At 42.5% G+C, this 25127-nt stretch overlaps 1 protein-coding gene across 5 annotated transcripts in view; it reads right to left on the bottom strand.

The window, feature by feature from the left end:
- SV2B (synaptic vesicle glycoprotein 2B) overlaps positions 1 to 25127 on the bottom strand; it is a 258548-nt gene that overhangs the window by 11409 nt on the left and 222012 nt on the right. For all 5 annotated transcript variants that reach the window (XM_061394311.1, XM_061394313.1, XM_061394308.1 and 2 more), the window contains 2 exons: positions 8240 to 8373; positions 3850 to 4050 (listed from right to left, as the gene is read on the bottom strand). In XM_061394311.1, the coding sequence (XP_061250295.1) occupies positions 3850 to 4050; positions 8240 to 8373 (335 nt within the window). The remainder of the gene's footprint in view (positions 1 to 3849; positions 4051 to 8239; positions 8374 to 25127) is intronic.

The following is a 25127-nucleotide window of genomic DNA, read 5'->3' on the forward strand; positions in this document are numbered from 1 at the left end:
AAAAGATGAAAATATGAAGACAAAGGTCTATATAGTCAAAGCTATGGTTTTTCCCGTAGTTATGTATGGATGTGAGAGTTGGACCATAAGGAAGGCTGAGTGCCAAAGAATTGATGCTTCTGAACTGTGGTGCTGGAGAAGACTCTTGAGAGTCCCTTGGACAGTGAGGGGATCAAACCAGTCAATCCTAAAGGAAATCAACCCTGAATATTCATTGGAAAGACTGATGCTGAAGCTGAAGATCCAATACTTTGGCCACCTGATGCAAAGAACTGACTCATTAGAAAAGACTCTGATGCTGGGAAAGCTTGAAGGCAGGAGGAGAAGGGGACGACAGAGGACAAGATGATTGGATGGTATCACTGATTCAATGGATACGAGTTTGAGCCAATCCCAGGAGATAGTGAAGGACGGGGAAGCCTGGAATGCTGCAATCCATGGGATCTCAAAGAGCTGAACACGACTGAGTGACTGAACAACATATAAAGAATGATGAATGGTAAGTATTAGCTGCAGATATCCAGTTTGGGGAGTACGACTAGTTAGCATTGGAGAACTCTATTTTCAGCTGGGATGCATTCGTGATGACAAGAAGAGACTCCATGGAGAAGGAAAGAATATGTGCTGTCTCCCTGCCCCGCCTGCTCCCTGTGGTCAGCCCTCCCTGCACCCTTGGTTGAGGGGGGCGGTCCATTCTCGTTCACAGGGGCACCCCCTTGCCCCCAACCCTTCATCCACCCTCATCTCCCAGGAACTCTTTCGGAGCTGACACAGAATTCACTATTCAACCCTAGGACTTAAAAGACCTGTGATAGAAATCCACTTCCCGGGGACTTCCCTGGTGGTGCAGTGGCTAAGAATCCACCTGCCAAGGCCGGGGACACGGGATCGGTCCTCGGTGCAGGAAGACCCCACATGCCTCAGGGCAACTAAACTTTTCCATCACAACTATGGAGTCTTCGGGCCCTAGAGACCATGCTCTGCCACAAGAGAAGCCACTGCAATGAGAAGCCCACGCACACAGCTAGAGAGCAGCCCCTGCGCTCCAGAACCAGAGCAAGCCCGCAGGCAGCAACAAAGACCCAGCATAGCGGAAAATAAAATAAACAAAGAAATTTTTAAATTAAGAAAAATATTACTTACCTGAAGCTATTATATATGGAATGGATAAACAAGGTCCTACTGTATAGGACAGGGAAATACATTCAGTACCTTATGAGAGAGCTTCCTTGGTGGCTCAGTGGTAAACAGTCTGCCTGCCAATGCAGGAGACTCAGAATCGATCCTTGGTCCAGAAATATACCCAAAACCATGGAGCATCTAAGGCCATGTGCCACAACTACTGAGCCTGTGCTCTAGACCCCAGGAGAGGCAACTACCGAGCCCACAAGCCACAGCTCCTGAAGCCCAGGCATCCTAGGGCCCGCGCTCTGCAGCAAGAGAAGCCGCTGCAATGAGAAGCCTGCGCCCCGCAACTAGAGAGCAGCCCCCAGGCCCTGTTGCTCTGTGTGCAGCAACAAAGACCCAGCACCGCCAAAAATAAATAAATAAATCATTTTTTTAAAAAAAGAACAAGAAATTCACTTTCTTGTATGAAGATTGCTCTTTTCTTCTCCAAAACCGTGGGGTTTTTTCCCATAAAAATAGACCTGTCAGAGCCACTCCAATTGATTTAGTTCAAGTGCCAAGTAAAAATGTATGGCTTCCATCGCCTGTTTTTCTTCTCTAGGTTGTTATTACACAGACCGACGGAGACTGCTTGAAACATGCTATTTGTCTAGCTCATTACATACTAATATTTCCAAAGTTTAAAAAAAGGGCCAGTGGCAGACGTGTCACACACTTACTCTCACTGGAGCAAACAGGTATTATTTTAACCTTCGTGGAAGAGAACCTCAGAGCAGTCGAGGAAGTCGTGCAGACTCACAAAGCCAGGGCCAAGATGGCCAGCTGACTCCCAGCCGCCAGTCTCTGACACCACGCCACCCTGCAGGACCTTCCTGCTGAAAAACCTGGTGCCTCCAACTCATCCAGGAAAGAGGTCATCTTCGCTGATTCTGTCGGTCCCACAGTGCGACTCAGCCATGACTCAGTGGCAGACACCGAGCTGGGCACAGACATCACAGAAGTTGATAAGCCACCATCTTCCCGCATCAGGTTTCGGGTCTAACCAGAACACTGTGGCTGAAGAGGACACAGCTCAATCTGCTATGCCTGAGACATCACCATCATCTCGACGAGATTAAAAAGCAGAAACCACAGGCATGTCTTGGGCTCACCATTCTAAATATCCATGCAACTACTTATTGACAAAGAGACTCTGCAATTTATTTTGTGTCCTTTGAGGATCTTGGAATTAATTTTCCCTGACAACTACATCCCTGGGGCCGAACTCATGGCATGTGTATCAGCATACTGTCTGCTTCCCCTCCCCTGGCCTTGACTCATATTCTTTCTTTAATAATTTTATTAATTTATTTTTGGCTGTGCTGAGTCTTCGGTGCTGCGTGGGCTTTTCTCTAGCTGCGACAGCGGGAGCTACTCTTCATTGCAGTGTGAGGGCTTTGCACTGCGGAGGCTTCTCTGTTTCAGAGCACAGACTCTAGGCACACAGGCTTCAGTAGTTGTGGCTCCCAGGCTCTAGACCACAAGCGCAACAGTTGTGGTGCATGGACTTAGTTGCCTCAGGGCATGTGGGATCTTCCTGGACCAAGGACTGAACCCATGTCTCCGGCATCGGCAGGCGGATTCTTTACCACTGAGCCACCAGGGAAGCCCCTTGACCATATTCTCCTGTATACATTTTCCCTGTGCTGTGCTCAGTCGCTCAGTCGTGTCCAACTCTTTCGTGACCCCATGGACTGTAGCCTGCCAGGCTCCTCTGTTCATGGGATTCTCCAGGCAAGAATACTGGATTGGGTTGCCATTCCTCCTCCCACCCCCGATCCAAGGATTGAACTTGTATCGTTTGCATATCTCGCACTGGCAGGTGGACTCTTCACCACTAGTGCCCCCTGGGAAGCCCCACGTTTACCCTGGCTCTGGGTGTATATATATTTTGTTTCTTGTTCACCATGCCTGGCTTGTGTTTTGGTAACAAACTGCTGCAAATCTGGCAGAATGAAGCAAGGCAGACATGAGAACCTGCAATGCACCGAGCGCTAGGAGATGCTTTGGGTGCACTGTGTTAAATTCTCACGAACCCCTGCCAGCTCATCATAAGTCTACTTATCTATAAAATGAGGCCCAGGGAGGTAAAGCAACATGTCCAAAGTCAAAGACTGGATTCCAACATGAGCCTGTCCAACTCCAAAGCCAGAATGTTATTACTATTAAATAATAAAAAGTAACGAGATTCATCTAAGATGATCAAATGAAACTGATGCTCATTTAAAAGCATTTTAGTGTATTTTTCCACCAAGAGGAATACAAAGTGGGTACAGCAGACGTATTTAACACCCTGCTGCTGCTGCTGCTGCTGCTCAGTCGCTTCAGTCGTGTCCGACTCTGTGCGACCCCAGAGACAGCCCACAAGGCTCCCCTGTCCCTGGGATTCTCCAGGCAAGAACACTGGAGTGTTGCCATTTAACATCCTACTAAAGTGCTAATAGAATTGCTGAATCAGGAAACGAAGGCTTGTGCCTGACCTGGACTACGGATCTCAGAGATCTCCAAGGTGCCCTGGGGTTTTGCAGACTTGGTTCTATACCAGCAGAATCCATCTTACCTCCGTGGTTTCCTGTGCAAGTTTTCTTGAAAAAGAAAAAGGGAAATCCCACTGCTTTCCCTCCACTTTAAGCCTCTGCCCTAGCCCAGTAGAATACAGACATGACATCCCTGACAACTCACCAATCATCTTGAGTCTTCCGACTCTGTCCATGAGCAGGGCAGAAATGATGTTCCCAGGCAAGACAGACAGACTGCCAAGGAAGCTGACGAGGTAAATCAGGAAGTCGTTGTCTTGCTCTAAGTCCATGTGGCAGCCCTCCTTCTGCTCCAGAAAGGTGACGTTGATAAAATGACAGTTGATGAACTTATGTTGATAGAGGTCTGCAGACAGAAGGAAACATGTGGCTCATGTGAAACAGGGATGGAGGGGGGAGAGTGCTGGGGAGACTGGGGGCGGAGGCAGGGATTGGAGTTACTCCCCTTCCTTGGGCAGGCAGCACCACCCCCTGGCCATCAGACAAAGTCAAGGAAACACGTGGTGATGACAAACCTAGACAGCATATTTAAAAGCAGAGACGTCACTTTGTGGACGAAGGTCTGTATAGTCAGAGCTATGGTCTTTCCAGTAGTCCTGTTCAGATATGAGAGTTGGACCGTTAAGAAAGCTGAGCGCTAAAGAACAGATTCTTCCAAGTTATGGTGCTGGAGAAGACTCTTGAGGGTCCCTTGGACTTCAAGGAGATCAAACCAGTTGATTCTAAAGGAAATCAATCCTGAATACTCATTGGAAGGACTGATGCTGGAGCTGAAACTCCAATACTTTGGCCACCTGATGTGGAGAGCCTACTCACTGGAAAAGATCCTGATGCTGGGAAAGACTGAGGGCAGGAGGAGAGGGGAGCGACAGAGGAGGAGATGGTTGGATGGCATCACCAACTCAATGGATGTGAATTTGAGCAAACTCTGGGAGATAGTGAAGTACAGGAAAGCCTGGCGTGCTGTAGTCCACGGGATCGTAGAGTCAGAGTCAGACGTGACTTAGGAACTGAACGACAACAGTACCAACAGGGGGCAAGGTGGGGATGTAGCAAGAACTCTTTAAAAATGTAACAACTTGTGTAAGTTTCTCTAAGCAAGGAGAAATGAAATGAACATTCACTGAGGGACATGTGCAAGTAGAACATCTTTCAAGTCAGGTAACAGCCCTGTTTGGATCAACAATATGACACTGAGGCCCACCCTGCCTGGGGTACTCCTTCAAGGATTCCCAGCTTACAAGAGGCAAATGACCAGAGAACTGGGTCCAGATTGAGCCAGTCACTCCAACGCCCTTGCAAAAACCTGAGCATGCTTCTAAATAAACACCACTGGCTCAGTGGTTGTGGAGGTTAGGCAGGAAATAGATGACTAGGTAGAGTAAAAATACTCTGCATGATGTTACAATGATGCATATTATCCATGTATCCAAGCCCATTGAATGGCCAACACCAAGAATAAAGACCTTTCCCTCCACCTATTGCTCTGGAAGTCTGTTCCTATCTGTAACTAAACTTTGAGATTTAGAAGCTTTGGCAGAAATGTGTGAGGAAAGAGGGAAAATGTGGAGTGTGGAATTTTAAATTCTAATTTACTCTTTTGTGGCAGGTGCTTCATAAATGAATGCACTAATATGTATGTGGAATCTAGAAAAATGCTACAGATGAACCTATTCACAGGGCGGGAACAGAGACACAGATGCAGAGAATGGGCGTATGGACCGGGGGTGGGGGAAGGGGACAAACTGGACGGTAGCACTGACATATACACGCCACCACGTGTGAGACAGGAGCTGTGGGAAGCGCTGGACAGCACGGGAAGCTCAGCTCAGGGCTCAGGGCTGACCTAGAGGGCGGGGTGGTGGGAGGGAGGCTCGGGAGAGAAGGTACGTATGCACGCATGGAGCTGACTCAGGCTGTTGTGCAGCAGAAACCAGCACAGCTTCGTAAAGCAGTTATCCTCCGATTCAAAACTTTAAAATTTAAAAACAAAAGCCTTACTATGCAAAAAAAGAATAAACCTTACCGTGAACTATGGACTTTGGGTGATGATGTGTAGGTTCATTCATCATAACAAAGGTACCACCCTGGTGGGGGATGTTGATAATGGCGGAGGCTATGGTATGTGACTAGGCAGCATATGGAAATTCCTGTATCTTTCTTCTAATTTTGTTGTAAACCCAAAACTTTTCTTTAAAAAAAATAAAGTCTTAAAAAGTAATAATAAGCATTTGCTTTGGAACCAGTTTCATGTTCTCTGGTACCTTCTAACATCAGCTGTTCTAGAAGAAACATCACTATATAGGCTCTCCACAAACCTGGGTTTGGGAACTGGCTCAGTGGCTGGCCCTCGTTAACCCCCCTGAGCTTCTGCCTAGAAAGTCGGAGGAAACACCTAATGATGTCCACTGCTTCCCAGCTCTGATATTTCATGACTACAAGTGTTTGCAAAATTCCAATCTCCCCACATGGCACAGTGGTAGAGAATCCACCTGCCAATACAGGAGATGCAGGAGACCTGGGTTCAGCCCCTGAGTCACGAAGATCCCCTGGAGGAGGGCATGCATTCCTGTCTGGGAAATCCCGTGGACAGAGGAGCCTGGCGGACTACAGTTCATGGGGGTCGCAAACAGTCAGACCCAACTGAGCTCTCACTCACTCACCTACCACGTTAGATGTTGCATATCTATGGCATATTAAGTTTAAAAAAGCAAATGTCACAACAATATGAGCTATATAATCAATTTACTTTTAAACAAACATGTATATTACCTATGTAAATAAACAAAAGGTTTGCAAGGACACTGTTACATAGCAGCTCCCTCTGGAAAAAGAGGAAACACTATCAGAAATCAAGTGCCAGATGGAAACAAAGCTTTATTTCAACTCTGCGTCCTTCCTAATGTTTGAATTTTTGCAATAATCATATATAAGTGTTATAGCTTTCTTAAATGCTAGGAAGACTAGTAAGCACAGACCCTACTAAATGAATTGATATGTTGGCCATGTCTCTACACACACGTATAAATGTGAACACGCAGACTTGATTGCACCTGTGTATATATAATGGGTGCCGGTATGTAGTGTATATATGTTCGTGAATTGTGTGTAGTGTGTATGAACATCTGTGTCATATCGTGGTGTGTGGGAACATATAAACATATATAGTGCGTGTGTGTGTGCTAAGTTGCTCCAGTGTTATCCAACTCTTTGCGACGCTATGGACTATAGCCCTCCAGGCTCCTCTGTCCAAAGGGATTCTCCAGGAAAGAATACTGGAGTGGGTTGCCACGCCCTCCTCCAGGGGATCTTCCTGACCCAGGGATTGAACCTGTGGCTCTTATGTCTCCTGCACTGGCAGGAGGGTTTTTTACCACTAGCACCGCCTGGGAAGCCTATATATATATATATAGTTCATACATACAAAGTATACAGACACATAAAGTTACTTGGGCTTAAGTGTCACTAAATTCTGTGAATATATATATTCATAGAATTATATATATATACATATAACCTTAATGAAATAGCAGATTTTATCTTGGAAACTCCTAAAATATTTTACATAAATAAAATGTACTTGCTGACATTGAAAGAAGAAAAAAATAAAAGATATGCCAAAGATGAAATGTACAAAACTCCCCAATATTTTTTTAAGTTCCATATGGACTATTTAAAGACCAAGGGATATTTAGAGACCAGATATTGAATTGCTTGAGATTGGCATCATGAAGGGGAAAAAGATGTTCTCGCATTAAACTGTGCCATGGTGCCAATGCCAGGGAGAAAGCACTGATCCGGACACAATGCAAGTATTTCAGAGGAAGCCTCACAGACTTTACAGCTTAACAATTAAGGGATGAAGCCAAGCTTCCCCCACTTGTTATCTGTGGCCTTAATGTAAGTTGCTTAAGCCTCTGTTTCCTTAGTTGTAAGATGTGGATGTTGCTACATTTCTTACTTGAGACAGTATCGGTGAAGCCCCTGGTAAAGCTTAGTTAGTTTCCTTGTAACCCAGCTCCACTTGGTATTAATTCATAACGAGAGCAGTAAAAATAATGAGGAGTGAGAGAGAGGTGGAATTTTGTGTTTTTTTTTTAATCATGGAAGTCTGAAATGGTGTAATTTTAAAATATTCTTATCTTATTTCATGCATGAAGCTTGAAAAGATGCAGTTTTTCCTTTTCATGTATTATCGTGAGAATTTTATAAGTTTCAAATTATGCTAAGTCTTCAAGAATGCACTTCAGGCATAAAATGTAACCCTCTTGGAATGCTATTTTTTTTTAATCTGGGTCATAATTTGTTCCTACCAAAGACCCTGAGCATACACTTGTTGAGATCAGAACACTTGCCCAGTGCTTCTATTTCTATTTTACGTGAGATCTTTGGCATGGCAACTTCTTTGTGCCCTGCCTGGGGCAAGAACCCAAGACTCAGCACACACACCAGTGAATACTTTACTATTCCTAAAGCTTATGGCTGAGCAGTCGGACAATTTCTAGACACTAAGCTTACCCTGTTCACGCTCTTACCTGTGTTATAAAAGATGGTCGATTCAATGGTGCAGTTTTTGAAATAGGTATCAGTCGATGTAACATCCTCAAAATAGCACTCATCAAATAACGTGTCCTCAAAGAGTACATGTTTAAAGTACATCTTTGTGAACCTATGGGGAAAAGAAATAGCCCCCAAATGATTCATCCAGGAAAAAAAAGGAGACTTGAGACTCAAACACAAAACACAGAAAGGCAGAAGAAGGAGAAGTGCAAACTAAAAGGTTCTAGCACATTATTTTCAACCCAAACTAGTTCCCCTTTTCTTCACCGTGTATTTATAAACAGAGAGGAGCCTCAGGACCATGGGAGTTGATGTTTAGTCCAGGTACACACAGGATTCTAGGCATCAATCTATGATTCCCAAAAGCAGATTCATGGATGTTCTGCATCAGAATCATGGAACCATGAAATAGCATGACATGAAAATATTCATAATATCTCAGTTTAGGAGCTTTAAAAACAGGAATATCCCTTAGCTGGTCTTGAAAGGTTTAAAGGCAATAGATGTATGAGGGCCTCAGAATTTTTGTTTTTAAAATTGAACCAACAAAAATGTGGGGGGGATACAGGCAATGTCGTCCACACTGGTGAACATAATTGGTGCAGGCTCTGTGGAGAGCAGCTTTGCAAAATTTGAAATGCACTATCCCTTTGACCTAGGAATACCACCTCTACCAATCTGTCATACACATACTGGCTCATGCATTCAAAGAAATCCATTCACTGATCTTCACTGCAACATTGCTGATAACAGCAATGGCTTACTAGAAAGATAGATGGAGAGATAGACAAACGATAGATAATAGACAGGGGACAGGTAAATGACAGGAGAAACAGATAATAGATTACAGACAGGGTAGACAGATGATAGAGAGAATGGATAGATAGACAGATTGGTACCACACATAGCCATCCACCTAATTATTATAATGCCTACAGGTGCTCAGTTGCTCAGTTGCATCCAACTCTTTGCGATCCCGTGGACCATAACCCATGGGGTGGCGCAGTGGTAAAGAAACCGCATGCCAATGCAGGAGATGCAGGAGACCCAGGTTCAATGCCTAGGTCAGGAAAAGCCCCTGGAGAAAGAAATGACATCCCACTCCAGTATTCTTTGGGAAACCCCATGGACAGAGGAGCCTGATGGGTTACAGTCCATGAGGTCGGAAAGAGTCAGACACGGCCGAGCAACTGAGCACCCATAGCCATTGTAATAATCAGGCAGATCTGTGCGTCTTAATCTGGAACCATGTTTAAGATGTATTGTTAACTGAAAAAAAAAAAGAAATGCGGCGTGATATTTATAGCATGTGACTTTCTTTCGTGTGAGAAAGGATAAGGCCCACACACCTGCAGGTGCATAGCACACACCTGGAGAGAGTGCCGCAGACACGGGCAGGCGTGTGCGGCTCTGGGGAGGCACACAGGGGGCTGAAAGGGAAAGTGTTAGTCACTCAGCTGTATCCGACTTTTTGTGACCCCACAGACTGTAGCCCACCGGGATCAGACAGATTTTCTTTATACCAAGTGTATATAATACTTTTTCACTTAAAACCGAAACAGTCAATAAGAGGTAAAACCCCTGGATGATTGTGAGGCACAGCCCACATCTGGAGCTGTTGCACGTCTTCAACTCCTGCTGCTGCTGCTAAGTCACTTCAGTCGTGCCCAACTCTGTGCGACCCCATAGACGGCAGCCCACCAGGCTCCCCCATCCCTGGGATTCTCCAGGCAAGAACACTGGAGTGGGTTGCCATTTCCTTCTCCAATGCATGAAAGTGAAAAGTCAAAGTGAAGTCACTCAGTCATGTCCGACTCTTAGCAACCCCATGGACAGCACTTCAACTCCTACATAAACTTAAAAGGAAAAAGCAACAGGACATTTAAAAACATAGACTCACACACAGGGACATCAGCCTCTACTGGTTATATTTCCCAAGGTTGGTTAAGCTATTAAGTGAGAAACCTTTGGCTGTGTCTTTATTTGTGAAGAATCTCAACCCTATTCATTCATTCATCTGTCAATTCATTCACTGATTCAGTCTTAAACAAAAGTTTTACCGAGCGTGGTATTAGGTGCTATGAGTACAGACAGAAAAGACATGGTCCCTGCCTTCAAGCCTAATGGGAAAAAGAAACGGAGCCAACAGACAGTTCCAGTTCAGTGGGGACCCAGTGACCCAGGCAGCACAGGGCACTGAGGACCGCTGCTGCTCTTCAGCGCCGCCAGACCATTCCATCCACGAGCACACATGATGGCCAGCGGCCCTTACTCTTCACTCTCAGCTATGTTCTGCTGAGAACCCTAACCTAGAACCACATCTTACTAGCTTTGACAAAAAGACCTCTCGGCAGTAAGAAGTCCTGGGCCAGTGCTTCTCAAGGAGACGTCCCCAGAACATTTGCATCAGAATAAAATAGGGAGACAAACTGGGAGAGTAGCATTGGCGTATATACACTACCGTGTGGGGGCTCAGATGGTGAAGATCTGCCTGCAGTGCAGGAGACATGGGTTCGATCCCTGGGTTGGGAAGATCCCCTGGAGAAGGGAATGGCAGCCCACTCCAGTATTCATGCCTGGAGAATCCCATAGACAGAAGAGCCTGGTGGGCTACAATCCATGGGGTCGCAAAGAGTCAGACAACTGAGCAACTAATGCTTTCACTTTTCATGTGTAAAACAGATAGCTAGCAGGAAGCTGCTATGAAGCACAGGAGCTCGGCTGGTGTTCTGTGATGACCTTGAGGGGTGGGATGTTGGGAGGGCGGTGGGAGGGAGGCTCAAGAGGCAGGGGATTTATGTATACATAAGGTTACACAGCAGAAACCAACACAACATTGTAAAGCAATTATACTCCAATTTTTAAAAGTTAAAATAAACTGACGTAACTTAGGTACCAAAAAAAAAAAAGAATAAAATAGGAGGTTATTACGAAAGATGGGAGTTCTCTTCATTCCAACCTGCACCTCTTGAACTATAATCACCAGAGGAAGATGCCAGATTATTACACTTCAGAAAATGTGAGAATCCCTGATCAAGAAAGTCAAATTGTTTTCAACAGTTTTTCTTAGGGTTAAATTTGAATCGGCCTCCAAAAGCTACCACTGAACTCTTCCTATTTCTATGGAAAAACTGATCACTAAGCCTTTTGTTACAGGAAGATGGCTCTGATTTCAAAATTAATGTAATTTGTATGCTGACTGTATTTACTCAGGGAAGCTATTCCTGGAGCCTGTCTCAGGTCTTTGCCCTTCTTAATATATCCTTCTCTTTAATACAGTAATGGGCTGGTGATGTGGCCTCCGGTGATATTTTAATGTTCTGCCGAAGGTGGGTGAGAAAGAAGGGCCATAAATCATAACAGGTCTGACACCGGCAGACCTTAAAATGTATCTCCAAGTGAGTTATAAAAAGCCAAAGTTATAAAAGGAGAGTTAAAAGGAGAAAAGGCCAAGGCATATTTTATGAGTCTTTTATATAAATCATCTCCTCCGATCCCTAATTTATATACTGAACTGGTCCAAGATGCTTCACTCAGGAGGTCTCAAAGGCTGAAAGAAAAGTTAACAGAAGTAGCTTGTGGAACGCTTCCTTTAAGGAAACAGAAGCCATTGGTGATCCAGAGCCTGCGGTGGAATTATTATTACAAGCACTTTATTTCAGTTACCCTCAAGCCCAGTGCTTCATCCACCAGGTGATCTAAACTACGCCAGAAGTCGCACCTACGCAGTCACCATGATTTCGACTTGAATGGGCTCACGCTCAAGAAACTCAAAACTAAAGAGGGAACAAGAAAACTGACAATTAAAATCTGGCGTGATAACTATCAAGCTCAGACATACGTAGGACTCCCCTGGTGGTGCGGTGAATAAGAGTCCACCTGCCAACACAAGGGACACGGGTTCAGGCCCTGGTCGGGGAAGATTCCACCTGCCGCGGAGCCACCAAGCCCTCAGGCTGCTACTGAGCCCGTGTGCCTGCAGCCTGTGCTTCACACAAGAGAGGCCACGCAGTCAGAAGTTCATGCACAGTGAAGGGCAGCCCCCACTCGCCGCAACTAGAGAAATGCTATGAAGAAAAACAATGAAGACAGCGCGACCAGATGTAAATTGTTTTTTTAAAAAGATTAGAGATAAGCTACAAGATCATTGCAAAAGGGTACTTATGATACAGTCAGGTACAGCATGATATTCGCTTTTCCTTAAGGATAAATAAAAGCTATCCAAGCCAAGACGCAGTGCAAGTGAATTCCAGGCAAAGGGAATAGCATATGCTAAGGCACAGAGGCATGATATATAATGTATACCCTTCAACTGACTTTTTCGTTAAGTGTAAAATTCTCTTTCACATCATTTATATCACCTTTCAGAGAGAAAATAAACAAAGGGTCTATTTTCCCAAAGCTCACACACACGGACCGTCCTACAGTAAGCCTTCCACATACAGTGAAATAAAAGAGAAACTTTTTCAGGAAAGACCCGGAACTCTAATTTCTCACACATTATCTCATATCAGGTCCTAATCTGAGATGAAGCAAAGCAGGAATGAGAAAACTGTCCACGTCAGGGGACTTCCTTGGCAGGCTAAGGCTTTGCCTTCCCTGGTCAGGGATCGAACCCACATGAGGATCATGAGGCCATGGCCAAAAACCCAAAACATAAAACAGAAGCAATATTGTAATAAATTAATAAAGACTTTTAAGATGGTCCACATTAAAAAAAATCTTTAAGGAAAAAAGAAAATCACTTCAGAAAATACATGCTTGGGCTCATTTTGCTTAAAGAATGAAGGAAACAGAGGGTCTTTTGTTTATAACTTCTATGCAACTTCTTAAATTCTCTGTATAACTCTAAATAACTTCTTAAATTCTCCACACATAGGCATCAGGCTTTAACTTCACCTCTGACACCACCTTTCAAAAAATGAAGAATAGAGTTCAACTTTTAGCACTGTTATTAAAAGATTTCAGGCAAGTCTCTTCTCTGCAGGCTTGTATTTTAAAATCATTAAAATAACATTATTGAGGAGATGACTTTTTCCAGCTCTAGTATTTGGTTTTATAAATGAGAGGTATCTTTACTATAAGTAGCCTGGGAAAGAAGAGTGGAGTGGAAATGGCCATCAAATGGTTGAAATACTATTTCATGGAGAAGCAGACATATATGATGGGAAATACCGGCCCTGCATCTGCCAAACAGACTCTCTAAGGACATGTCCTTGTGCCTCAGGGGATCTGCCAGTAAATCCAACTTACTCTCTCCATCTTCTCTTAAGCTTACAGCCACCTAAGTGCTGAAATCACCATATTTCACCCTGTCTATTTACACGGATCCTAGAACATTTTTAAAAAGAGGGTACAACTGAAAAGGAGCAGGATACTATGGTCCTTGCCTCCCATGTCCTCAGCCTCCCTTTTGTCTGTGGAAAAACTTTAGCCAAAGAATAAGTTCCATCAGAGAAGTGAAAACATGCAGAAACAAAGGAAAACAGTCAAAGGAGAACAAGTAATAATAGTTTAGCCATTACGCATAGTCAGGGACCCTTAGCTCCTTCTCAAGGACTATTCATAATATTCTGAGCCGTGTCCTGTGAGCTGACAGGACACGGCTCAGAATAGTGTCTGACACCATACTTAAAATGATGAAAGAAAATAACCTACAGCCCAGATTATTGTACCCAGCAAGGATCTCATTCAAGTATGAAGGAGAAATCAAAAGCTTTTCAGACAAGCAAAAGCTGAGAGAATTCTGCACCACCAAACCAGCTCTCCAACAAATACTAAAGGATATTCTCTAGACAGGAAACACAAAAACGGTGTATAAACTCGAACCCAAAACAATAAAGTAAATTGCAACGGGATCATACTTATCAGTAATTACCTTAAACGTAAATGGGTTGAATGCCCCAACCAAAAGACAAAGACTGGCTGAATGGATACAAAAACAAGACCCCTACATATGTTGTCTACAAGAGACCCACCTCAAAACAGGGGACACATACAGACTGAAAGTGAAGGGCTGGAAAAAGATTTTCCATGCAAATAGGGACCAAAAGAAAGCAGGAGTAGCAATACTCATATCAGATAAAATAGACTAAAACAAAGGCTGTGAAAAGAGACAAAGAAGGTCACTACATAATGATCAAAGGATCAATCCAAGAAGAAGATGTAACAATTATAAATATATATGCACCCAACACGGGAGCACCACAGTACGTAAGACAAATGCTAACAAGTATGAAAGGAGAAATTAACAATAACACAATAATAGTGGGAGACTTTAATACCCCACTTACACCTATGGATAGATCAACTAAACAGAAAATTAACAAGGAAACACAAACTTTAAACGATACAATAGACCAGTTAGACCTAATTGATATCTACAGGACATTTCATCCCAAAACAATGAATTTCACCTTTTTCTCAAGCGCACATGGAACCTTCTCCAGGATAGATCACATTCTGGGCCATAAAGCTAGCCTTGGTAAATTCAAAAAAATAGAAATCATTCCAAGCATTTTTTCTGACCACAATGCAGTAAGATTAGATCTCAATTACAGGAGAAAAACTATTAAAAATTCCAACATATGGAGGCTGAACAACACACTGCTGAATAACCAACAAATCACAGAAGAAATCAAAAAAGAAATCAAAATCTGCATAGAAATGAATGAAAATGAAAACACAACAACCCAAAACCTGTGGGACACGGTAAAAGCAGTCCTAAGGGGAAAGTTCATAGCAATACAGGCACACCTCAAGAAACAAGAAAAAAGTCAAATAAATAACCTAACTCTACACCTAAAGCAACTAGAAAAGGAAGAAATGAAGAACCCCAGGGTTAGTAGAAGGAAAGAAATCTTAAAAATTAGAGCAGAAATAAATGCAAAAGAAACAAAAGAGACCATAGCAAAAATCAACAAAACCAAAAGCTGGTTCTTTGAAAGGATAAATAAAATTGACAAACCATTAGCCAGACTCATCAAGAAACAAAGGGAGAAAAATCAAATCAACAAAATTAGAAACGAAAATGGAGAGATCACAACAGACAACACAGAAATACAAAGGATCATAAGAGACTACTATCAACAATTATATGCAAATAAAATGGACAACGTGGAAGAAATGGACAAATTCTTAGAAAAGTACAACTTTCCAAAACTGGACCAGGAAGAAATAGAAAATCTTAACAGACCCATCACAAGCATGGAAATTGAAACTGTAATCAAAAATCTTTCAGCAAACAAAAGCCCCGGTCCAGACGGCTTCACAGCTGAATTCTATCAAAAATTTAGAGAAGAGCTAACACCTATCCTGCTCAAACTCTTCCAGAAAATTGCAGAGGAAGGTAAACTTCCAAACTCATTCTATGAGGCCACCATCACCCTAATACCAAAACCTGACAAAGATGCCACAAAAAAAGAAAACTACAGGCCAATATCACTGATGAACATAGATGCAAAAATCCTTAACAAAATTCTAGCAATCAGAATCCAACAACACATTAAAAAGATCATACACCATGATCAAGTGGGCTTTATCCCAGGGATGCAAGGATTCTTCAATATCCGCAAATCAATCAATGTAATACACCACATTAACAAATTGAAAAATAAAAACCATATGATTATCTCAATAGATGCAGAGAAAGCCTTTGACAAAATTCAATATCCGTTTATGATAAAAACTCTCCAGAAAGCAGGAATAGAAGGAACATACCTCAACATAATAAAAGCTATATATGAAAAAAAAAAAAGCTATATATGACAAACCCACAGCAAACATTATCCTCAATGGTGAAAAATTGAAAGCATTTCCTCTAAAGTCAGGAACAAGACAAGGGTGCCCACTTTCACCATTACTATTCAACATAGTTTTGGAAGTTTTGGCCACAGCAATCAGAGCAGAAAAAGAAATAAAAGGAATCCAAATTGGAAAAGAAGAAGTAAAACTCTCACTATTTGCAGATGACATGATCCTCTACATAGAAAACCCTAAAGACTCCACCAGAAAATTACTAGAAATAATCAATGACTATAGTAAAGTTGCAGGATATAAAATCAACACACAGAAATCCCTTGCATTCCTATACACTAATAATGAGAAAACAGAAAGAGAAATTAAGGCAACAATTCCATTCACCATTGCAACGGAAAGAATAAAATACTTAGGAATATATCTACCTAAAGAAACTAAAGACCTATATATAGAAAACTATAAAACACTGGTGAAAGAAATCAAAGAGGACACTAATAGATGGAGAAATATACCATGTTCATGGATTGGAAGAATCAATATAGTGAAAATGAGTATACTACCCAAAGCAATTTATAGATTCAACGCAATCCCTATTAACCTACCAACAGTATTCTTCACAGAGCTAGAACAAATAATTTCACAATTTGTATGGAAATACAAAAAACCTAGAATAGCCAAAGCGATCTTGAGAAAGAAGAATGGAACTGGAGGAATCAACCTACCTGACTTCAGGCTCTACTACAAAGCCACAGTTATCAAGGCAGTATGGTACTGGCACAAAGACAGAAATATTGATCAATGGAATAAAATAGAAAGCCCAGAGATAAATCCACGCACATATGGACACCTTATCTTTGACAAAGGAGGCAAGAATATACAATGGATTAAAGACAATCTCTTTAACAAGTGGTGCTGGGAAATCTGGTCAACCACTTGTAAAAGAATGAAACTGGACCACTTTCTAACACCATACACAAAAATAAACTCAAAATGGATTAAAGATCTAAACGTAAGACCAGAAACTATAAAACTCCTAGAGGAGAACATAGGCAAAACACTCTCCGACATACATCACAGCAGGATCCTCTATGACCCACCTCCCAGAATATTGGAAATAAAAGCAAAAATAAACAAATGGGACCTAATTAACCTTAAAAGCTTCTGCACATCAAAGGAAACTATTAGCAAGGTGAAAAGACAGCCTTCAGAATGGGAGAAAATAATAGCAAATGAAGCAACCGACAAACAACTAATCTCAAAAATATACAAGCAACTCCTACAGCTCAACTCCAGAAAAATAAACGACCCAATCAAAAAATGGGCCAAAGAACTAAATAGACATTTCTCCAAAGAAGACATACAGATGGCTAACAAACACATGAAAAGATGCTCAACATCACTCATTATCAGAGAAATGCAAATCAAAACCACTATGAGGTACCATTTCACACCAGTCAGAATGGCTGCGATCCAAAAGTCTACAAATAATAAATGCTGGAGAGGGTGTGGAGAAAAGGGAACCCTCTTACACTGTTGGTGGGAATGCAAACTAGTACAGCCACTATGGAGAACAGTGTGGAGATTCCTTAAAAAACTGGAAATAGAACTGCCTTATGATCCAGCAACCCCACTGCTGGGCATACACACTGAGGAAACCAGAAGGGAAAGAGACATGTGTACCCCAATGTTCATCGCAGCGCTGTTTATAATAGCCAAGACATGGAAGCAACCTAGATGTCCATCAGCAGATGAATGGATAAGAACGCTGTGGTACATATACACAATGGAGTATTACTCAGCCATTAAAAAGAATACATTTGAATCAGTTCTAATGAGGTGGATGAAACTGGAGCCTATTATACAGAGTGAAGTAAGCCAGAAGGAAAAACATAAATACAGTACAGTAACGCATATATATGGAATTTAGAAAGAGGGTAACAATAACCCGGTGTACGAGACAGCAAAAGAGACACTGATGTATAGAACAGTCTTATGGACTCTGTGGGAGAGGGAGAGGGTGGGAAGATTTGGGAGAATGGCAATGAAACATGTAAAATATCATGTAGGAAACGAGTTGCCAGTCCAGGTTCGATGCACAATGCTGGATGCTTGGGGCTGGTGCACTAGGATGGCCCAGAGGGATGGTATGGGGAGGGAGGAGGGAGGGGAGGGTTCGGGATGGGGAACACATGTATACCTGTGGCGGATTCATTTTGATATTTGGCAAAACTAATACAATTATGTAAAGTTTAAAAATAAAATAGAAAAAAAAAAGAATAGTGTCTGACACCCCCACCAGGTGGAGAAGTTGACGGCATGAAGACCAGACTGTAGCTGTGATATCAGCTGTCACAATTCTAAGAATCAGCCTCAAAGAAATGGAAACAAACCAATCCTGGAACTGAAGATTAACTGCACTTAAAACGGTCAAGATACCACTGGTCAGATCCCTGATGACCAATTTCAAGGTGACTGTCAGCTGACTGTACTGTCTGCATATAGCCCCCTTCCTCCATCTGTAAAAGCTCTTGCCCTCTGATTGTCAGTGGGGGCAGCTTGGCCTTCAGACAGATGTCCACCTCCTCCCCTTGCCCCAACACTGAGTTGGCGGCATCCAAAAGAAAGCAAACTTTGCTTTCCGCCAACCTGGCCTCTGTATTGGCTTTTGAGCAGTGAGCAGCCAGACCCCACTTTTGGTTACATAACCTTGGTGTGTGTGTGTGTGTGTGTGTGTGTGTGTGTGTTAGTTGCTCAGACGTGTCCCACTCTTTGCGATCTCATGGACTGTAGCCCACCAGGCTCCTCTGTCCATGGAATTCTCCAGGCAAGAATACTGGAGTGGGTAGCCATTCCCTACTCCAGGATATCTTTCAGACCCAGGGATCGAACCCAGGTCTCCTGCATTGGTGGCAGATTCTTTATGGTCTGAGCCACCATGGCTCAGCTACATAACACCACATAACCTTGATACCAAAGATCAATAAGAACAGTATAAGGAAAATATACACCAATCCCACTTAAATGCAAAAATCCTAAATAGAACATAAGTGGTTCTGTGTGTGTGTGTGCACGTGTGTGTGTGCACACATGCATGCTCAGTCGTGTCCAACTCTGCGACCCCAGGGACTGTAGCCTGCCAGGGCTCCTCTGTCCGTGAGATTTTCCAGGCAAGAATTCTGGGGTGGATTGCCATTTCTTACTCCAGGGGATCTCCCAGACCCAGGGATCAAACCCACGTCTCTTTCATCCCCTGTGCTGGCAGGCAGAGCCTTTACAACTAGTGCCATCTGGACGTTAGGCACCATGCAGACTATTTTCACTGTGCTCTGCTTATTTATCCATACTTCCCTCTCCCCTAACCTCTGGCAACCACTGATTTGCATAGTTTTGCCTTTTTCGGAATGACATACAGCTGAAATCATAAGGATGCAGCCTTTTTAGCGAGGTTTCTTTCACTTAGGAACATGCATTTAGGTTCTCAAGGCCTTTGTATGACTTGATCCCTTACTTCTTTGGCACTAAATAATATTCCAGGGCCAGTATGTACCACAGTTGATTTATCCATTCACCTGCTCAAGGACATCTTGGATCATTGCTAGATAATAGGGTAGTTCTGGCAGATGGTATATGGGACATCCCTGTGGCTTCCTCTCAATTTCACTGTGAACCTAAACAGCTCTGAAAATAATCTTAACAGAATAATAAGTTGAAACCCAATCTGAAATATTTGCACAATTTTTTGTAGAAAATAAAAAATAAAGGACATGTGTGTTGCCTCCACATTTTGACAGTTATGAATAAAACAGCTATAAACATCTAAACAACACAAAAAAGAATATTAGTAAATCAAATTTGTCGATGTATTGCTACTTTAAAAAAATCACATGGAATGATCAAGATATATCCCAGGAATTAAGTACAGTTGAATATCCAGAAACAATATTACTTTAATCTATCATATTAATAGGTCCAAGGAGAAAGCCATATGATTGTCATAATAGATGCAGAAAAGCATGTGACAGATTCAATATGCTTTCATGATAAACACCCTCAGCATACCTAAAAGAGAATTTCCTCAACTTTATAAAGAAGACCAATCAAAAACATAGCAAGTATCATACTTCAAAGGAAGACACCCAAATTACCCCCACTGAAGTCAGGATACCCATTAGCACTGACATTATAATCAACACAATACTGTACATCAACTACACCTCAATTAAAAATATTTACAATAAAAGAAGTAAATGGCCTAAAAATAACAACAAAAAAAACTAATTGCAAAATTTATAATATGAAAATTATACATTCACATCTATAACAAAGAGAAGACTAACACAAGAGAAGACTAACACAAGAGAAGACTCTACACATGGACATCACCAGATGGTCAACACTGAAATCAGATCGAATATATTCTTTGCAGCCAAAGATGGAGAAGCTCTATACAGTGAGCAAAAGCAAGACCAGGAGCTGACTGTGGCTCAGACCATGAACTCCTTATTGCCAAATTCAGACTGAAATTGAAGAAAGTAGGGAAAACCACTAGACCATTCAGGTATGACCTAAATCAAATCCCTTATGATTATACAGTGGAAGTGAGAAATAGATTTAAGGGCCTAGATCTGATAGATAGAGTGCCTGATGAACTATGGAATGAGGTTCGTGACATTGTACAGGAGACAGGGATCAAGACCATCCCCATGGAAAAGAAATGCAAAAAAGCAAAATGGCTGTCTGGGGAGGCCTTACAAATAGCTGTGAAAAGAAGAGAAGCGAAAAGTAAAGGAGAAAAGGAAAGATATAAACATCTGAATACAGAGTTCCAAAGAATAGCAAGAAGAGATAAGAAAGCCTTTTTTCAGTGATCAATGCAAAGAAGTAGAGGAAAACAACAGAATGGGAAAGACTAGGGATCTCTTCAAGAAAATCAGAGATACCAAAGGAACATTGCATGCAAAGATGAGCTCAATAAAGGACAGAAATGGTATGGACCTAACAGAAGCAGAAGATATTAAGAAGAGATGGCAAGAATACACAGAAGAACTGTACAAAAAAGATCTTCACGACCCAGATAATCACAATGGTAAGATCACTGAACTAGAGCCAGACATCCTGGAATGTGAAGTCAAGTGGGCCTTAGAAAGCATCACTACGAACAAAGCTAGTGGAGATGATGGAATTCCAGTTGAGCTATTCCAAATCCTGAAAGATGATGCTGTGAAAGTGCTGCACTCAATATGCCAGCAAATTTGGAAAACTCAGCAGTGGCCACAGGACTGGAAAAGGTCAGTTTTCATTCCAATCCCAAAGAAAGGCAATGCCAAAGAATGCTCAAACTACCACACAATTGCACTCATCTCACACGCTAGTAAAGTCATGCTCAAAATTCTCCAAGCCAGGCTTCAGCAATATGTGAACTGTGAACTTCCTGATGTTCAAGCTGGTTTTAGAAAAGGCAGAGGAACCAGAGATCAAATTGCCAACATCCGCTGGATCATGGAAAAAACAAGAGAGTTCCAGAAAAACATCTATTTCTGCTTTATTGACTATGCCAAAGCCTTTGACTGTGTGGATCACAATAAACTGTGGAAAATTCTGAAAGAAATGGGAATACCAGACCACCTGACCTGCCTCTTGAGAAATCTGTATGCAGATCAGGAAGCAACAGTTAGAACTGGACATGGAACAACAGACTGGTTCCAAATAGGAAAAGGAGTTCGTCAAGGCTGTATATTGTTTATTTAACTTATATGCAGAGTACATCATGAGAAACGCTGGACTGGAAGAAACACAAGCTGGAATCAAGATTGCCGGGAGAAATATCAATAACCTCAGATATGCAGATGACACCACCCTTATGGCAGAAAGTGAAGAGGAACTAAAAAGCCTCTTGATGAAAGTGAAAGTGGAGAGTGAAAAAGTTGGCTTAAAGCTCAACATTCAGAAAACGAAGATCATGGCATCCAGTTCCAGCACTTCATGGGAAATAGATGGGGAAACAGTGGAAACAGTGTCAGACTTTATTTGTCTGGGCTCCAAAATCACTGCAGATGGTGACTGCAGCCATGAAATTAAAAGACGCTTATTGCTTGGAAGGAAACTTATGACCAACCTAGATGGCATATTCAAAAGCAGAGACATTAGTTTGCCAACAAAGGTTCGTCTAGTCAAGGCTATGTTTTTTCCAGTGGTCATGTATGGATGTGAGAGTTGGACTGTGAAGAAGGCTGAGCGCCGAAGAATTGATGTGTTTGAACTGTAGTGTTGGAGAAGACTCTTGAGAGTCCCTTGGACTGCAAGGAGATCCAACCAGTCCATTTTGAAGGAGATAAGCCCTGGGATTTCTTTGGAAGGAATGATGCTAAAGCTGCAACTCCAGTACTTTGGCCACCTCATGTGAAGAGTTCACTCATTGGAAAAGACTCTGATGCTGGGAGGGATTAGGGGCAGGAGGAGAAGGGGACGACAGAGGATGAGATGGCTGGATGGCATCACCGAGTTGATGGACGTGAGTCTGAGTGAACTCCAGGAGTTGGTGATGGACAGGGAGGCCTGGAGTACTGCAATTCGTGGGGTGGCAAAGAGTCAGACACGACTGAGCGACTGATCTGATCTGATCTGATCTATAACAAAGCGTGATATTTACCTAAAATTTAAAGCACACAAAATAATGCTGTACAGTGTTTACAGATACATAAATATATTTGAAAGTATAAAGACACACATGCGTGTAAAACACCGAATTTATGACCGTGGTGATCATTACTCCTTGGGAGGAAGAAAAACAACATTAAAAAGAGCAACCGAGTGAGTGATGTTTAATCTATATTAAAATCTGAAGTCAGTGTGAAAGTCGCTGAGTCGTGTCTAACTCTTTGTGAACCCATGGACTATACAGTACACAGAATTCTCCAGACCAGAATACAGGAGCAGGTAGCTTTTCCCTTCTCCAGGAGATCTTCCCAACCCAGGGATTGAACCCAGGTCTCCCACATTACAGATGGAATCTTTACCAGCTGAGCCACAAGGGAAGCCCACTGGAGTGGGTAGCCTATCCCTTCTCTAGGGCATCTTCCCAACCCAGGGATTGAACCCAGGTCTTCTGCATTGCAGGCGGATTCTTTACCAGCTGAGCCACCAGGGAAGCCCGAAGTCAGTGCATCACAGTTTATGATTTTACAAAGCTAATAAATAGGGTTGCTCTGAATAGGGTTGTTGTGTTATTCTCTACTCTTTGTATATTTGATATATTTCATGATGTAATAAAAAAGAAAAGAAAGGAGACAAAACAATTGTTATTGGCAGATGACAGGGCTGTTAGAGCTAATAAAAGAGCTCAGCTCAAACATCCCCAGATCAATAGGATTTCTGTTGATCTGCAATAATAACCTGGGTAAAGGTCTGATGGAAAAACAGCCACCCCATTTTTAGTAGCTATTTAGTTGTAAATGGGCTTCCCACGCAGTTCAGTGGGTAAAAATCCGCCTGCAATGCAGGAGATGCAGGTTTGATTCCTGGAGAGGGAAGATCCCCTGGAGGAGGCCACGGCAACCCACTCCAGTATCCTTGCCTGGGGAATCCCATTGGACAGAAAAGCCTGGAGGGCTACAGTCCATGGGGCCACACAGAATTGGACATGACTGAAGCAATGGACTACGCACGCATGCACAGTTGTAAAATATTCAGGAAGAAGCTCTATAAGAACTATGCACAACCTAGATTAAATTTCTAAATTATGCTGGGGTATTTTAGTAGTGGGCTTCCCTGTTGGCTCTGTGGTAAAGAAGACATGGGTTTGATCCCTGGGTCAGGAAGATGCCTTGGAGAAGGAAATCACAACACACCCAGTATTGCTGTGGGGGAAATGCCATGGACAGAGGAGCCTGGCGGGCTACAGTTCATGGGGTTGCAAAAGAGTCAGACACGACTTAGCAACTAAACAACAACAATAATTTCAGCAACCCTGAAGCATGATGGACATTTTATCTCAATATTATGACTTTCTGATGTGCAATCAGAGGCTTACACAGGTCATAGAGGGTTCAGTTAGTCACTGACCCATCAAGGCTTGGAACCTAGATCCCCAAGTCTTGGCTACTTCCTCAGACCTGAAGCCAGAAGGTACGTTTAACACATTTCCCACCCTTGGCAGCTTCATGGGGCGTTATTGCCCTGAAACACACCCACTGCAGATGAAGAAAATTTTTACTGATGCCTCACTAAAAAGAGCTTTTAACTGTGTGGGTAGCATGTCACTATGATGCATGAAATCAACCTTCTCTCTTCTAGATTGACTTTCTTTCTCTTTGCTCTCCCTGCTAAAAGTAATCTTCCTCGTGTGTGGTAGCTAATAAAGTAAATAATTTTACCTAGAATTTTAATCAGCAAAGTGTGGCTGAAGTCAAATGAGGACTACTGGTAAGAGTGGGGACGATGCTAACGAATGTGAAGAATTTAACTTGTCAAGACTCAAGATTCCCACAGGTGAGGTGTTTTCTGGTTTGTGACCAGCAGATGGCAGCATAACTCAAGAAAAACAAACAAACCCACGTTCAATTCCTTAGTTTCAAAGGTTCCTAATCTTTTTTGAATTGTGGTGCTGGAGAAGACTCTTGAGAGTCCCTTGAACAGCAATGAAATCAAACCAGTCAATCCTTAAAGGAAATCAATCCTGAATATTCATTGGAAGGACTGATGCTGAAACTGAAGCTCCTTGGCCACCTGATGCAAAGAGCTGACTCACCGGAAAAGACCCTGATGCTGGGAAAGATTGAAGGTGGGAGGAGAAGGGGATGACAGAGGATGAGATGGTTAAATGGTCTCACAGACTCGATGGACATGAGTTTGAGCCAACTCCAAGAGATCGTGAAGGACAGAGAAGCCTGGTGTGCTGCAGTTCACAGGGTCACAAAGAGTCAGACACGACTTAGTGACTGAACAACAACATATGATATTATCTACGAAATAATCAGCCTTGTTATCATGGTCATCACCATCGCCATTATAGTAACACCACAATAGAGTGTCACTGAACAGAGGCAATTTCACAGATGAAGTCTCTTTTAATGAATTTGTCTCTGCATGGAATAACATCATATCAGA

Source organism: Bos javanicus, chromosome 21, assembly GCF_032452875.1.
Source record: "Bos javanicus breed banteng chromosome 21, ARS-OSU_banteng_1.0, whole genome shotgun sequence".
Classification (NCBI taxonomy): domain Eukaryota; kingdom Metazoa; phylum Chordata; class Mammalia; order Artiodactyla; family Bovidae; genus Bos; species Bos javanicus.